The sequence below is a fragment of the Nicotiana sylvestris genome, chromosome 3 (assembly GCF_000393655.2).
Source record: "Nicotiana sylvestris chromosome 3, ASM39365v2, whole genome shotgun sequence".
Taxonomy (NCBI): Eukaryota; Viridiplantae; Streptophyta; class Magnoliopsida; order Solanales; family Solanaceae; genus Nicotiana; species Nicotiana sylvestris.
The window spans coordinates 192,602,598-192,619,932 of record NC_091059.1 but is presented as its reverse complement, the minus strand read 5'-3'; the positions used below and the strand labels follow the sequence as shown (position 1 = coordinate 192,619,932).

Genomic DNA, 17,335 nt, shown 5'->3' with positions numbered 1-17,335 from the left:
AAAGAAATTCTATCTTTTTTTACATATTCATCATATATTATTTTATATTTACACCATTCATTTTTTGAGATGATTATATATTTTTTGTACAATTATACTTATAATAAAATTAACTTACAATTTTACGTAAAAACATTAAATGCACGAAAATTAATTTATCAAAATTATATGCTAAAGTTAAGATGTAAAATTAATATGATAAAGATATTACATAAATATAATTAGGTATATATAAAGAAATAAATTATAAGAATTAAATAATAAAAATAATAATAAAGTAATAGAGAATAGTAACAGATGAGATGAATAGTGTTACTCCAAAATTTCCCATTTTGCAGCTAAAAATGCATAACCAACTGCATTATAGCAAATGCACTTGGCCTAACAAGTAACAAAAACAAAATTCTCAACTATAGTAGAAACAACAACAATAATAATATACTCAATATTATCTCACACCGTGTGGTCTGAGAGAGTAGTGTGTATGCAGACCTTATCCCTACCTTGCGAGAATAGAAAGGTTTCGAATAGACCCTCAGCTCAGGATAGCATAAGTACCACATTAATAAAATTTTTGATAAAAAGAGACAGTACTAAAAAGTCATATAAAAACGGAATAAAAACGAGACAATAAGGTGATCACTAGGGGTGTTCATGGTTAAGTTTGGATCGGTTTTTCCCTAAAAAGAAACCAAACCAAGTAAGTTGGTTTTTCAAATATTAGAACCAAACCAAACCAATTAAGTCGGTTTTTCTCGATTTGGTTTATGTCGGTTTTTCGGTTTTTTCGGTTATTTATCGGTTTATTCTTAAATATAAGACATACACTACCAAACACATATTTCGGCGACCACATTTTCAACGTAACACTATCAAATCAATTTTCCTTTGAGAAATCTATTATTTACCAAGATATATTGATGATAATTGAATCAAATAATGATGAATAATTTAAGGACTCAATTAAAAATATATTATTTTTAACATGAAGTAGATTCTTACACTTAATAAACGAAAACTGCCAATTAAAACTAGAATGTAAAGGTAAAGAACTATACTAAAAGTGCAAACGATTAATATTTACTATAAAAATTTTAAAACTTTGTATAAAAGTATACATATATATAGATGTAATAATAAATTTAAAATAGCTACTATTATACTCGGTTTGGTTCGTTTTTTTAATTAAAATCAAACTAAATTTGATCGATTTTTAAATTTCAAAACCAAAATCAAACAAAGAAATATCAATTTTTTTTGATCGATTTGATTTGGTTTTCGGTTCGAATTTTCGTATTTTTATAAACATCCTAGTGATCACTAAAAAGAAAAAAAAAGTTGCGGCTGGCAATTACTGAAAACAAGGAATAACACGCGAGAGATTTTGATTAAGCACGTGAAGTCGGCTGTAGACTGAAAACTACTGCTGAAGAGCTGTGAAGGCATCTTTTCACTCTTCAGTACTCATTAATTGTGGCTGTGGCGAATGAAGATGACAAACAACTCAACTTATAGTAGGAGTATTTTAATTCGACATAATAATAGTAGTCGTCGTGCTATTTTGGAACTTTAAATCTTTTTCCCCATATTTTCCTCGTTCTCCACCTAATTTAATTGTACAGAGACCACAGTTGACATTGCCCTTTCTTCCCCTACTCCTTTATATTTTTCACTCCCTTTCTCCTCACTCTTTCTGTAATTTTCTTGAAAAAGAGTTTTTTTTTTTTTTGCTCAAATGGATTTTTCCAGATGGGTTTTCTTGATTTTGATTTTGATTTCATTTTCTGCCATACCCATTTGGTCAGACTCTTCATTATCAGAAATTCCTATTAATTTCCTCAATTTTGCAAAGAAAGCTGAGGTTTTTGATTGGATTGTGGGGGTGAGGAGAAGGATACATGAGAATCCTGAGCTGGGATATGAAGAATTTGAGACCAGTAAGCTTATAAGGGAAGAATTGGATAAATTGGGGATTTCATACAAATACCCTTTTGCTACTACTGGTGTTGTTGGTTTTATTGGTTCAGGAAAATCCCCTTTTGTTGCAATCAGAGCTGATATGGATGCTCTTCCTATGCAGGTTCAAAATCAAATCTTTTCTCTACTTTGATTTATGTGAAACTGATTGATTCTCTTTAAATGCTGCTGGATTTTATTAAATTCTGATTGTCCTCTTGGGTTTTGATGTAAAACTTGTGTTCTTTGTACTGATATACTGATTAACAAAACAACAACAACAACCGTCAGTGTGTACGCTGACCTTACCCCTAACCCGACGGGTAGAGAGGCTGTTTCTGATAGACTCTCGGCTCATGAAGATGGAAATAAAACAAGAAGATACAACTCATTAGTAACCAAAAGATAAATGACATGCAATAAAAGTAACCAGTATTTAAGGTCGGGGCTAAGATAATCGGAAAGGAAAGTGTGGACTCAACATAAACCACAAGCCATCTAAGATCAACCCTATCCAACCCTGCCTCACCCAGGGTATGAAGTAGGAAAAGCTCTACTACCCCCTAGCCTACAACCCTAATGCTTGACCTCCGGACCTTCCTGTCAATGTTGAATATGAATTTAAGCAAGGAGAGATTTTCCTGTCTTCAATTTGGCAAAAGCAATTAGTTGAAATGGATTTAAGCTATATAACCCGACATTGTAAAGATTTTTTTTATATCAATGAATTTTAACCTATGATAGCAGTCACTCACCATTTGTTACCAGACTACTAATTAATATTTATCGAGAGATTTACTTGTAATTACGTAATAAGTGACTTGATTGTGTATATATCTTTTACATCGTCAGTGCATAGAACTTAAACTCTTAGTTAATACATCTTAATTTTAACAGGAAATGGTGGACTGGGAGCACAAAAGTAAAAATGCTGGAAAAATGCACGCGTGTGGCCATGATGCTCATATTGCTATGCTTCTCGGTGCTGCAAAAATTCTTCAAGAACATCGAGACATTTTGAAGGTTTGATTCTTGTATTAGGAGTATCACATCTGCTCATGATTTAACTCTTTTCCCATTTTGCAGTTTGCATTTTATCCATTGAATGAATGATCTTTACTTGTTTGGCATGCATGCTGGTCCGCTGGATGAGTTTTATGGCCAATTTAATTGATCAAAGAATCTAAGCTTTATTTTGCTTACGTTCTAAGGAAATATATTAGAGCATCTGATTACCTTTTAGCAAATACCATATCTAGTAATCTTAATGAATCGATATCCTATTCCTCAGCGCGTCATCACTTTTTTGTTTGTCATATATGCTCTTCGGGCAGCTGAAATTTCCTTGGCTTAATATTTTTGACAGGGAACAGTTGCTCTTGTTTTTCAACCAGCAGAGGAGGGAGGTGGTGGGGCGAAGAAAATGATAGATGCTGGAGCACTAGAAAATATAGAAGCAATATTTGGTCTGCATGTCAATCCCCAGTTTCCTCTGGGTAAAGTTTCTTCAAGGCCTGGACCTTTTTTGGCTGGAAGTGGTTTTTTCGAAGCTGTAATTAGTGGAAAAGGGGGTCATGCTGCTATTCCACAACATTCGATAGACCCAATTCTTGCAGCATCAAATGTAATTGTCAGCTTACAACATCTTGTTTCCCGAGAGGCCGATCCTCTGGATTCGCAGGTATATTTCTCCCCTTACATGCTGCAGCTGCTAGTCACTATTAACTTGTTGCAGTGTCCAAATAGCCGTGAAAAATTCAGAGCAATTGTCATGATTTTATTACTTGGGAATTGTTTGTCCAGCAAGAGAACTTTGAATTGCAAACAAGATTCAAATTAGAGAAGTGACTCTATCCTTGCTCTGAACCTGGAAAATGTGACATTAATCATAAATATTTCCAATGACCCTGTGGTCTCCAAAAGAGGTTTATACCTCTTTGTTTTCAGACACTGACTGAATATTCAACCATACCGTATTTTTTTGGACAACATAAATCTCCCTATGGCTGGTGACTTCTTAATCAAACAAAAGTGAAATTTACCTCAAATTTTCCTCTTCCGAGCGTCTAAGAGAGTCCAATTGTCTAAATTGGAAGCAATCCATTAGAAATTACTCAATCAAGTAGTGCAGCCCTTTTCTTGGCTCCCTTGCTTTGATTCACCATATGCTTGTTCTACTCCGGTAATGTCCTTTGTAAAATGGAGAACTTTATAAAAGTGCTTAAACGGAATAATTTGCAAGTTCCTGAATAACGTCGTTAGTGCTTGGGTTCAGTCCACCATAAACTTCATGGACTCAAAACTGTTAGATTTTGGATATCAACCAGATTCCAACAGTGGTGCTGACAACATTTCTCGCCAGAAAATCCAAATTGAGAATCTTATATTAGATAAAGTCATGCATAAATCTTGAACCGATGAGCCTAGCCAATAAAGCTTTGATCACTGAAGCAACAGAAAGCTTCTTCTTCTTTTGGACGAAAGAATTTTTATTCCTTCATCCTCAAGAAAAGAATTTTCTATTCTCTTGGATGGAAAATGGAACTATATTTAAAGAAAGAGGGATTAGTGTAGTATTGTTTGAGATTTGAGGGTCAAAATCTCTTCTTTCCTTAAGAAAACTCAACATTTGCAATTATCGATAGTAAGTGATTTCTTCTCCCTGTTCTGATTTCTGTTTTGAGAGCAAAAGTCGTATCTTATGAGATGATGCTATATATGGAAGGATTATTTAAAGACTTTTTAACTCTCTCTCACTGAAATTGAGCAATGACTAGCACACGTACTGTATTGTTTATGTTTTTAGAAATTTTATCCTTATAATAACTAATAAGGATTGGCATACCTCAACAGATGGTTCTCATTTTCCAACTTAGTCATTTAGTTATATTTGACATAAAGTATGATGCACAGGTAGTCACAGTTGCTAAGTTCCAGGGAGGTGGTGCATTTAACGTTATTCCAGATTCTGTTACCATCGGTGGCACTTTTCGGGCCTTTTCAAAGGAGAGTTTTCAGCAGCTTAGGCAGCGAATTGAGGAGGTAGGATCAATTCTTAAATTAGTCAGATTCTTCGCAATTCTCTTTATTTAATCAGGGTTTTAGTTATCTCATTTTATATGCTGCATATGGATTGAAATCACATGCTCTTCCAACCGCAAAGCCCCCTTATGCTTTGGTGTCTCAACATTCTTTACATTTTTTCAGATGTTATAATGGCCAAATATGTTGCAAATTGTCTTGTTTCCTTGATTTGTTCGGCTTCTACAGTCTCATTCTGTTTAGCCATGCTTTCTCCATAGTAGAGACACTAATTCTCGTCTCGCGTAGGTTATTGTAGGGCAAGCTGCTGTACAGAGATGCAATGCAACTGTGGATTTTCTTACAAAAGAGAAACCCTTCTTCCCTCCAACCGTGAACGATAAAAACTTGCACAAACACTTCCAGAGAGTTGCAGGTGATATGCTTGGTAACGATCATGTAAAAGACATGGAACCGCTAATGGGATCAGAGGATTTTGCGTTTTACCAAGAGGTTATTCCTGGTTACTTCTACCTACTCGGAATGCAGGAGGAAACGAATGAAAAACTTGTTTCAGTACATTCACCTTATTTTAAAATCAACGAAGAAGCACTTCCTATCGGTGCTGCACTTCAAGCATCTTTGGCTATCACATATCTTCTCGAAGCACAATCACAAGTTCCTTCGTCAAGTATAAGTGATCATCACGATGAATTGTAAGGTGCTGCACTTTTCTAGACAATGCAGACCTAAATATACCCACTTGTTCATTTTTATGTATTGTTGCTAGAACTGGCTTTTCTAGCTTAAACTGTATATCTGGAATGAGTCGGTATAGTTAGAAAGGTCAATGTTTATGCAACAATTGTTTTCGTTCCTTTTCTCTTTAAACATATTCAAATAACTGTATCAAGTCGGAAGTCAGCGAACAACCTTCAGCTGTCTGTAATTCCAATTCAGACATAGATTTTGTTAGTAATTTACATCTCTTGTTCTTTTCTTTTAAAATTTTATGTTCTTTTGATATGGATGTACCATAGACTTGTTCTTTGAATCAACAGTTACGTTGAGTTTTCGCTGTACAGATGGTATTGGAGAGTCATTGTGGCGCGGTGGCTGAGTTGTGACTGAACACTTCAAGTCAGTTTGTTCGCAAAGTATTACCAAGAGTACTAACTAGTAAATTTGATATTTGAGAAAACATCAAAACAACAAAACTACGACTCAATCTCAAACAAGTTGGGGTTAGCTATATGAATCCTCATTTCCCCATCTGTCTCAAAATAAAAAGCAACGTGATACGACATCACATAGGAGAGAGCATTGTGAGCATGTCACACCATGTTATCAGCATTGTATGTACTGATGCATCTAATTAGCTAGTATGGAACTCAACTGATCATAGCATCTAATTAGCTACAAATCGCGTATAATTCTAGAAGCCCAAAAACTTGGCTGAATGTTCTAACAAAGGATCCAAAGCACTAGGAGCAAATTTTCTGGCAAAAAGGAAACAAAGTGAAGTCGGCTGGTTATTGTATATACAGAGCGGGCTATCAGAAATTTTCTTGAAAAATTGATCATTAATATCGGCCTTCCCAAATGTAGCAGGATGAGCACCACCCCTGGACCAGTCCACCCAAGTGAGAGTCCGGTTAGCCAGGAGGCTAGGCGATTCTATGGTCAGCATCGTTGGAAAATAGTGCTCGTCCACGTAACATGCTGGCCTGCAGAACTGCTCAAACTTAGGGTAGTATAACTCATCTTTAACAATGTCAACAGCTAGTTTCCTGTTGACTTCAAACCACTGGGATCCTTTACGCCAGTCAGTGAGGTTAACTTCAGGTGTCATATTTGGATTATAACGTCCTCTTCCATAAGGTCCAGGTTCATCTACTGCACCCATAAAGCTATACCTGGATCTTGATATGTAGTGATATACAGCTTTGAAGTTATGGAGAGGAATGCATGCCTCGGATAGGAGGACAAACCATTCGTTGGAGATATCAAGCAGTGCATTAGCAAGAAGCCGTCTTTCAGCATCACACATACTCATTCTTCCCCACTCTGCCACCTACACAAAAAGAAGCAACAGAATTATCACACTGATCAATCATTTCACTACTGGCCTTGACATTCCTACTTCTCGTATACCAAATGTTCACCAAGATTTAGGCTCATAGACTGCTTAGTTGCAGCAAAATGTGCCAGCAAGAGGCGTACAAACATTTTTTGCAGACACATCTGCAAGAAGGATTACCAGCGAGCTTCATCCTTCAGTCACCAAAATAGTGCATATAATTTTTTAAACTAACGAATATGCATCATCCATCATGGACATATATATGAAACTATTCCCTACAGATTTATCGAAGGAAATAATCCTTCATAAATGGCCTTCTCTTCCCCTAAGGAAATACTTCAACCAGTGTCTGAGATAGACAGTGGAATGTTAGTAGAAAGTGGTTAATGTATAATATCATCTAAGCATACTTCAGAACCCAGAACAGCAGAAGCAGATTTTCACTATGATATTCGAGAAATCCATCTCATCTGTTCATAACTTGTTGCCCCAAAAGTCTCATCTTAATATCACACATTAGAATTCAGTGAACTACTGTAGCAAGATCTTTCGTTTTGGTTTCTTTCTTTATTTAGATTTAAGTGTTGGAAATATACCAGAACATTTGTATTAAAGTACAGTAATTCCTGGCATACATTAAGCAAATGTTGTGGTACAAACTTCCTAAAATGGAGAAGATTCCCTGGTAACATTTCACAGTTCACTAGTTCCAACCACAAAAATAAGTGTTTCAAATGAGAAAAAGTGATTTAGAAGGTTTGCATGGCGTCACTAGCTGTCACAAATATTCAGAAACCCCCTAGATGAACACGTCTATGCGCCAACTTATGTAACAAGAGAACCAAGCAAGTCTTTATCCGACTTTCACTCAGTTTAATCCTTAATGATGTTGCTGCAACAACAAACAAGTTTGCAACTTTCAATGATCTAGACATTGCCTCAAATACAACACCGTGGCAGTAACATATAACCTAGGCATACATGGACCAGAACATGATGAGCTACAAGAAAGAACACATTTTCCCCCAGTACTACTCCTACCTTTGGACAACTTGAGGAATCCTGTAACCATCAACATTAAAGAAGAAAAAGACCACCAACTATGAATCTCCATAATTATGTTCAAATATGCCAATTGTCTTTTGAACAAAATGTATCACTCGCTATTGCTGAACTTTCTGGTTAAACCTTAAAATGTTTCTGCAGCATGACTCCAAAGGTCTTAAAAGAAGCTATATGAGAAAATAATACACAACAGTTTAGCTGTAACGAGTCCCAGTACAATGGCAGACCAACATAAGCATTCAAATAGTTGAAATCCTATGCGAGATCTGCTTCAACAACCAAGTTCGAAAGGGGCATAAAACACAGAAATATTATGGTAGACCAAGACTTGGGCCTACCAGATACACTCATAAGAATGCCAAAGTGATAATAACACAGATTAGGTAGAGCAGGTCTAAGGTGGCAGCTATTGCAAGGTTAAATTTGTACACATAATGGAAAGAACAAATTCAAGCATAATGTACAATTAGGAAGGAAAGAAGAAGCTCAATTTACCTGACTAGGAATTTGCCTGCCGTGAAAAACCGATGAAGGTGGGAAATCAGGTTTGTATGATGGCAAGGAATGAATGTAGATCGAATAAAGCTCCTCATTCCCCTTGAGAAACCTCTCCCACAAAGGCGCTAAAGGCAACGGTCCTCTAGTCAAGAACATGAATGCGATCTTACGCGTTCTATTAAAAGGGTAATCTTTGATTTGAGGAACAATCGAAGCTCGCCAAAACAACTGAGTATCATTCATCGAATGCAATAGATTCGACGGAGGTCTAATCCAACTCTCTAAACTAAGTTGTTGAATACAGGGCTGAAACCTTGATTGTACCATAGGGATTACATTCTGAACTACTGAATATCGAACCATATACATACTAACAAATGAAAATACAATACCAAGACCCAAAAATAGCAATAGAAATTGAAGTAATCTTAATGGTAAAGGCTTATACTGAGTTACCACCCTAGTACTAAGATCTTTACCCTCCTCCAATGACCCGTGACTCCCTACTCTTGACTTCATTTCTAATTCTACCGATACTTCCAAGTACAATAATTGAAGGAAAAAATCAGATTTTTTTAATCCCAGATTGCTATTTTGAGCTTGAAGAGAATGGCACAGAGAATATAACTATCTTCAGAAATTCAACAATGGTATGTGGTTCACAAAATTTTACAGCAAAAAGCAAGGATTTTTAGGCAATAAAATTTCAACTCCAGATCAAGAAAATGAGATCTCAAGATTTGGCAAGTGATTAACTTAGGCAAGAAATGGTGAAACAGATATCATGGAGTTGGAGCAAGAAAATGAAAGCTGAAATGAATATTGAGCTAATTTTGTTACTGAGATTAATAAATGAGATAGTATGGGCGTGATTGAAGGAGCCAAATTTATGAATAATCCAGAGACCAAAAAGACGTTTGAGTTTGAAGAATAAAACAGAATCTTGTTGTTCTCACTCACACCAAATCTGTTGTGTAGCCTTAGCTTGTTGATGACATCTTTGGCCAAACGTGGAGAAATTTAAAGGGTTTTCTAATACATTGAAGAGTTGTCTTTGTTGGGAAACTGAAAGGATTATTTTGATGAGGAGAGAGAGAAGGGAAAGTAGAGCATGTAGGGGTGTGTGTGTGTGTGTGTGTTTGATTTGTTTGTTGGTTGGACGAACCTAGATGTTTGCGTACTTAGATTTGTCTTGTGCTTTTACATTGTAATGAGCATTTATTTTGCGACTTCACCAATAAAACACATGAAATAAAATACAGTATCCTCACGTAACTTTTGTCCCCTTTCTTATTGGTTTTTGTCTTTTAATTTTCTTCAGATCCGAGGGTCGAGGATTGAACTTTCCAATCATTTTCTCGAATGCTATTCTTTCTATTTGTTCCTTTTTGCAACTTTAAGAGTAGTCCATTTTTCTACCAGCACCATAATATTACAATCACACAGACTAGTTATTCAATCACTAATGTTTTTTTATTGTGTTGTTTTGGGTCAGTTTGTTTGTGTACACTTCGACACATTTTGTCGGGTTTACTATCTTCCACAGACATAAGTAACTTTACTGGGTGACGGAGCCATAATTTTTCCTATGAGAATTCAGAATCTAAAAAAGCAACACGTGAAGAAATTAAAGTGACTCATTATCTACATAAAACTAATTTTGTCTTTACTCCATCCCCTAACTCTATCCATTGACTATATTTGCCTCCGTTTGAATTTGAATTTAGAACTTCATAATTCTTCTACCACTTAATTGATCACTATAATTATTTATTTATTTATTTATTAAGTCAAAGTGAGATATTTTCAAAAACTAAACCGACCAAAGCTAAAGTTTCTCAAAAAACTATTGCAATTTTATTTCAGAAACATATTTTCAAAACAGTATTCGAAAAAAACAGGTGAAATTAAAAAATAGCCAAATTTACAAGTAGTAATTGAAAAATAGCCACAGTTTCAAAAGTAATCGAAATTTAGTCACTTTTCATTTAAAGATAAATTTGAACGAAAATATTATTCAAAATCCAGAAAATATTCCAGCATAATATACTGGAGTTCCAGCATAATATACGAGAGTTCCAGCATAATATGATGGAAGTTTATACATAGGTGATCCAATTTCCAGTATATTATGCTGGAACTTTCCGTGTGCTGGAGTTACAACATAATATGCTGGAAGTTCATACACAGGTGCATCAATCTCCAGTATATTATATTGGAACTTTCCGTATTGCATAGTGGCTATTTTTCAATGACTTTGTAAATACTAGCTATTTTTCAATTATCAATCCGAAAACTGGCTAGCCCGTGCTATTTTCACGAAAAAACTCTTATCTCATAGTGTCAAACCTCTCTATAACAACATCCTTATATAACAACACTTCTCTATAAAAGTCAAAAATTTTCGAAACCAAATCTCATGTTCTATTATAATATATGTTTTCTATAACATTCAAAAATATTCGGAACAAACGAGATTGTTTTAGAGAAGTTTGACTGTGTTAGTTTCCATAAATATTTCAAGACCTAATTTTCTACAAACTAACCAAACCAATCCAAAGACTAGCTAATGACCTATTACGTTTGGCAATGGAAGTTTGACATCAGGGACGCTTTCACATATATATTCTTTTCTTCCATTTCTATATGTTTAATTAACAATCATGTCCTGATTCAGAAGCGGGATTGTTTTCTAAACAATCATGTCATGTAGAAGCGGGATGAACATTTGGTTACTTACCAAAGTTTGGTGGCGAAGACTCAAATTGATTATCTCCTCCTCAGGAGATGCGACAGAAGGTTGTGCAAGGACTGCAAGGTTATCCCAGGTGAGACCCTCTCAACGCAGCATAGGCTTTTGGTGATAGACATTTGTATTAGGATAAGGAGGAAGAAGAGGTCAGTACAAGGACGCCCCAGGATTAGGTGGGGCGCCTTAACTAAGGATAAAGCTAAGGAGTTGGAAGGAAGGTTATCGGCAATGAGAGCTGGGAGAAGTAGTGGGGACGCAAACACAATGCGGTCGACGACGGCGGACTGTATAAGAAAGGCGGCGAGAGAGGTGTTAGGGATATCTACGAGCCACAATGGTGGCCACAAAAGAGATTGGTGGTGGAATGCAGTTGTCCAAGGTAAAGTGGAAGCAAAGAAGGCGGCTTACCTGCGATTAGTAGGGAGCACTGACGAGGAGGAGAAGAGAGAGAATAGTCAAAGGTATAAGGTAGCTAGGAAGGAGGCGAAGATGGCAGTGACGGAGGCTAAGACGATAGCTTTTGCTCGTCTGTATGAGGAACTAAGTAACAAAGGTGGGGAGAAGAAGTTATTCCGACTCGCTAAGGCGAGAGAGAGGACAACTCAGGATCTGGACCAAGTGAGGTGCATAAAAGATGATGACGGCAAAGTTTTGATGGGAGATGACCAGATTAAGAGGAGGTGGCAGACCTACTTTCATAAACTTCTAAGTGAAGAAGAGGATCAGGATATTATACTTGGGGAATTGAAGAATGCCGATAGTAACCATGAATTAAGTAATTGTAGGGAAATTGAGATCGATGAAGTCATGGAGGCAATGCGTAAGATGAGAAGGGGCAGAGCTACCGGGCCAGACGAGATTCCGGTTGAACTGTGGAGGTGTGTGGGTCAAGCAGGCTTGGAATGGCTTACTGCATTGTTTAGTGTTATATTCAAGACTAATAGAATGCCTGAAGAGTGGAGGTGGAGTACAATGGTCCCGTTGTATAAGAACAAAGGTGATGTCCAGAGCTGTAACAACTATAGGGGCATCAAATTACTAAGTCATACCATGAAAGTTTGGGAGAGAGTGGTAGAAATGAGAGTGCGAAGGACGGTGTCTATTTCAGACAACCAGTTCGGGTTCATGCCGGGGCGATCTACCACAGAAGCTATCCACCTTATTAGGAGGATGGTGGAACAGTACAGGGATAGGAAGAAGGATCTCCACATGGTGTTTATTGATCTGGAGAAAGCGTACGATAGGGTTCCTAGGGAGGTCTTATGGAGCTGCTTAGAGGATAAAGGGGTCCCGGTTGACTATATTAGGGTGATTAAAGACATGTATGCTGGAGCTAAGACTCGGGTTAGGACAGTAGGAGGCGACTCTGAACACTTTCCAGTTATTACGGGGTTGCACCAAGGGTCTGCGCTCAGCCCATTCCTATTTGCCCTGGTGATGGATGCACTGACTCATCATATTCAAGGGGAGGTGCCATGGTGCATGCTATTTGCTGATGACATTATTCTAATTGACGAGACACGAGGCGGCGTCAACGAGAGGCTAGAGATTTGGAGACATGCTCTTGAGTCTAAAGGTTTCAAGTTGAGCAGGACGAAGACGGAATACCTCGAGTGCAAATTTGGAGTTGAGCCGACGGAAGCGGGAGTTGAAGTGAGGCTTGACTCTCAAGTCATTCCCAAGAGGGGTAGTTTCAAGTACCTTGGATCGGTTATTCAGGGGATCGGGGAGATTGACGAGGATGTCACACACCGTATAGGGGTGGGGTGGATGAAGTGGAGGTTAGCGTCGGGAGTCTTGTGTGACAAGAAAGTGCCACCGTTACTAAAAGGTAAGTTTTATAGAGCAGTGGTTAGGCCTGCCATGTTATATGGAACTGAATGTTGGCCGGTAAAGAACTCACACATCCAGAAGATGAAAGTAGCAGAGATGAGGATGTTGAGGTGGATGTGCGGGCATACAAGGATGGATAAGATTAGGAATGAAGATATTCGAGAGAAGGTGGGTGTGGCCCCCATGGAGGACAAGATGCGGGAAGTAAGACTCAGATGGTTCGGGCACATTCAGAGGAGGAGCACTGATGCACCGGTGAGGAGGTGTGAGCGACTGGCTGTAGTGGGCACGCGGAGAGGTAGAGGGCGACCTAAGAAGTATTGGGGAGAGGTGATCAGACAGGACATGGCGCGACTTAGGATTACTGAGGACATGGCCCTTGACAGGGAATTATGGAGGTCGAGCATTAAGGTTGTAGGTTAGGGAAAGTTGTGAATATTTCTACAGCACAATAGAGTGAGACTAGCCAGTTAGGAGTTAGACTAAGAATGTCATTGGTCGTCTATTGATGCAGGGCTTTACCTGCTAGTTTTACTATACCAGCCATCTATTTCGTATTTCGTGTTCTGTATTTCATATCTCTTATATTGCTGTTATTTTATTATGCATTTTTATGGTACTAATATATCGGCTCCTGTTGCTTTTTTTAGCCGAAGGTCTCCTGGAAACAGTCTCTCTACCCTTCGGGATAGGGGTAAGGTCTGCGTACATATTACCCTCCCCAGACCCCACCTGTGGAATTATACTGGGTCGTCGTTGTTGTTGTTGTTGTCCTGATTCAGAAAGCTAGCGCCTACTTTACCTAAATTGAGTCACATATATAATTGCTAATTATTTCTATACTGAGAAAGACAACTTATTGAATTATTGATGGGTGAAAAGCCGGTGGAGAAGTTTTATATACATCATGTCGACCACATCATGTAGTATCACCCTTTAGCCTAACTTCTACTTTTGCTCACCCCCCCCCCTAGGGGTAGAAACTAGTTCTATGTCCCTTACTACTTGTAATAGCAGTATTATGGGGGAGCCCACTGTGCCCCCCACCCCCTATATGCTTCCTACGTAATGCAATAGGTTATCCTTTTAAACCAAAAAAAAATAAAAATTCTAACTCCGTATAAAATTCATGAAAAGTATTTTCAGACTAACGGCAACATATCTTTAATTAATGACGTTACAAATTGAAGACTTATTGCCATCCTTTATAACTTCAATTGTATTGTCATACTTTTTATAACAGTTTGAAAAGAATATTTAGTTTTCATCTTTTAATACATGAAATTAGTGGAAGAAACGAACAAATGAAAAATACTTTTCTCCGTTTATTTTTAATTTCCTGCATATAGGTGGTTTGAGTTTTGAATTATTGGCTAAATATAAATTTGGAATGATGAACCGTTTAGTAGTATATGATACGACTATTTCACGCGCACCTTTATTTTATATATATACACACATATTCTCAATATGTTATATACAATTCTATATATTTTTCGACTATCGAATTTAAATAATTTCTAGCACAAACTAAAAGTGAAAAAAAAACATAAATTAATATAATTCGGTGTAAATATGACTTATCGAGTATGCATAAGTTTTCGGGAAAAGGTGGATGAGGATGTTAAGATGGATATGTGGGCATACCCGGTTCGATAATGAAGTTATTTGGGAAAAAATGGGAGTGGCCCCTGTGGAGGATAAGATGCGGGAGGTGAGACTGAGATGATTCGGGAATATTTAGAGGAGAAGTACAGAAGCCCCAGTTGAAAGATGAGAGAAGCTAGCCTCGGTGGATAGCAGGAGGGATAGAGGTAAGCTAAGAAATCTTAGGGAGAATTAGGCGGGACATGACGCAATTGAAGTTGATTGAGGACATGCCCTTAGGAGGGTGTGAAGGTCAAAGATTAGGGTAGAAGATTTTTAGGTAGTCGAGAGTTTCTCTTGGTCTTACTCAGTTCACTAGCATTAGTGTTAGTATGATATCTTTTTATTCATAAATTGCTATTACTACCCAGAGTTTAACTGCATTCTTGGATTCGATCTTATTTTATCTTGTTGTTATTCTTACTTGTTGAAATTACCTTTTCTTTTTTAGTCGTTCTAGCCGAAAGTATATCAGAAATAGCCTTTCTGCCCTTCCAAGGGTAGGAGTAAGACTGTGTACATCTTAGCCTCCCCAGACCTCACTTGTAGAAAAATACTATTTTTTTTTTGTTATTGAGTATGCATACGTTTTGTATGATTAATAGGCAAAAAGGAAAATATCAACTATGTCCATTTATAAGTAGCTTATTACAAAAATTGGCCAATTCATAAAAAAATTATTAATATTAGCCAAATATATAGATATTTGATCAGTAAATTCTTAAAAAAAACTTTCTCTCTCTACCTTCACTCGTACTCTCAGCGCATGTTAGCTAAGCATACGCCGGTGTGGCCATGGCAGGAGCGAGAGGTCGAAGATGAGGAAGGGGACGAGGACGACCTAGGAAAATACCTATAGTAGCTTTTGGGAGCTCAGTGAGAGCTCGAGTTCAAGGAGATGGAACACCTAAGACATCAACAATGGCTTCCCCTGTGCAATTGGCTGAGGAGATTAGATCTGTGGAGAAAGGATCTACATTTACTACTGAAGGGATACCAAAGAAGCTGGGAATGACGAAATCTATGAAGACTAATACAGAGGTGATACCACAGAGAACTACATAGGTGAAGACAGTTCAAGGCAATGAAACAGTAATTCTAGTGAAAACTAATGAAACAATGATTCCAGTGCAGAAATCAGTTGAGAGAGCAGCATAAGCAGCAAATCCGGTGGGTGCATGGATAAAACTCTTCAAAGGGAATAGATCTGCAACTAATGGCATGTCACTATCCTATATCCCATCATAAATTATTAATGGTCAAAGTATGGTGCAACTAGAAGCGGAGGAAGTAGAACCAGAAGAAGAAAAGTGGAAAAGTGCTCTAATTGCTTATATAATTAGAGAAACCCCTGGGTACAATACTATGAATAGGTATATCAGCCAAAATTGGCTGAATATAGATACATCAGGTCTGTATTTGCATGATGAGGGATATTATGTGGTCTAATTCAATTCTATTACTGATATACATGATGTTTATTATGCTGGACCATACACTATTAGTAATCGACCCATAATTTTGAAACCATGGTCAGTAGACTTTGATTTAGCAAAAAATTCCCTACTGAGATTCCACTGTGGGTCAAATTTCCTAATTTGCCTATGAATTGCTGGGGCAGTAATTCTCTGAGTAGAATAACAAATGTATTAGTAAATTTTGTGTTTGCAGATGAATGTACCACCAAGCAAACAAGGATATCCTTTGCGAGAATGTTGGTGGAAATAAATGTTAGTCGCCCACTTCCTGATGAAATTACAGTGATTGATCCAAAAGAAAAATATTTCTAACAACATGTGACATATGATTAGAAACCTGATTTCTGTGGAGTGTGTCAAGTAGTTGGGCACAAATGTAGGTAAAAGGAGAAAGGGGATAATCAAAAGGATGCAACATGCAAGAAAGATGAACAACAAAGATGTCACACAAGAATGGAGATACAAAGGTCCTATGCAAACAACTCTAAAAATTGGAGAGCAAGTAGAGCTTACCGAGGAAAACAAGCAATAGAGCCATCAATTAAATGAGGAGAAGAGTGTTACTCCTACTAGCAGAACAGAAGAGCAAGTAGACAAGAGTAGAGGGAAAGCTGTTGCAAGTCTAGAATTCAATCTTCAAAATTTTCCCATACTATGTTCTGTGCCAACAAAAAATGATTTTGGAGTTCTACATGGAGTTCATAGTGAAGATCAAGTCCCGCCTCTAGATAGAGAGGGGGGAGGATCCAAAACTCTATAATGAATTGGTTAATTTGGAATGTTAAGGGAATAAATAAGAGGTATAAGCAAAAGGAATTGAGGAATTATTTGAAAACAAAAAAAATTAGATAAGCAGGACTCATAGAAACAAGAACAAAGGAGCAGAATTCAAAGAAGATCATCAACAAAATAGTAACTAATTGGGAGATGTATGATAACTACCAAGCTGCAGTAAATGGAAGAATTTGGTTGGTCTGGGATCCATAATGGTATGAAGTTAGA

The 17,335-nt window shown here is 37.2% G+C and overlaps 2 protein-coding genes across 2 annotated transcripts; one reads left to right on the top strand and one right to left on the bottom strand.

Annotated features, from left to right (window-relative positions):
- The first annotated feature begins 1,398 nt into the window (after window positions 1–1,398).
- LOC104234512 (IAA-amino acid hydrolase ILR1-like 4) lies at window positions 1,399–5,985 on the top strand. Its single transcript, XM_009788083.2, has 5 exons — window positions 1,399–2,080; window positions 2,854–2,979; window positions 3,323–3,637; window positions 4,870–4,998; window positions 5,287–5,985. Exons 1-5 carry the CDS (start codon window positions 1,736–1,738, stop codon window positions 5,695–5,697), a joined length of 1,326 nt encoding a protein of 441 aa, XP_009786385.1. The 5' UTR covers window positions 1,399–1,735; the 3' UTR covers window positions 5,698–5,985.
- Window positions 5,986–6,290: 305 nt separating this feature from the next.
- LOC104234513 (glycosyltransferase BC10-like) lies at window positions 6,291–9,779 on the bottom strand. The gene is made up of 2 exons (XM_009788085.2): window positions 8,621–9,779; window positions 6,291–7,051 (listed from the first exon to the last, which is right to left on the bottom strand). The coding sequence occupies exons 1-2, from the start codon at window positions 9,140–9,142 to the stop codon at window positions 6,413–6,415; spliced, it is 1,161 nt and encodes a 386-aa protein (XP_009786387.1). The 5' UTR covers window positions 9,143–9,779; the 3' UTR covers window positions 6,291–6,412.
- Window positions 9,780–17,335: the final 7,556 nt, after the last annotated feature.

Excerpts from the sequence above, each read along its gene's own strand:
- LOC104234513 (XM_009788085.2), bottom strand. The coding sequence starts at position 9,142 with ATGAAGTCAAGAGTAGGGAGTCACGGGTCATTGGAGGAGGGTAAAGAT. Across the intron at positions 7,052-8,620 it reads GCAGGCAAATTCCTAGTCAG|GTGGCAGAGTGGGGAAGAAT; the intron begins GTAAATTGAGCT and ends CTTTTTGTGTAG.
- LOC104234512 (XM_009788083.2), top strand. The coding sequence starts at position 1,736 with ATGGATTTTTCCAGATGGGTTTTCTTGATTTTGATTTTGATTTCATTT. Across the intron at positions 2,980-3,322 it reads AACATCGAGACATTTTGAAG|GGAACAGTTGCTCTTGTTTT; the intron begins GTTTGATTCTTG and ends TATTTTTGACAG. Across the intron at positions 4,999-5,286 it reads TTAGGCAGCGAATTGAGGAG|GTTATTGTAGGGCAAGCTGC; the intron begins GTAGGATCAATT and ends CGTCTCGCGTAG.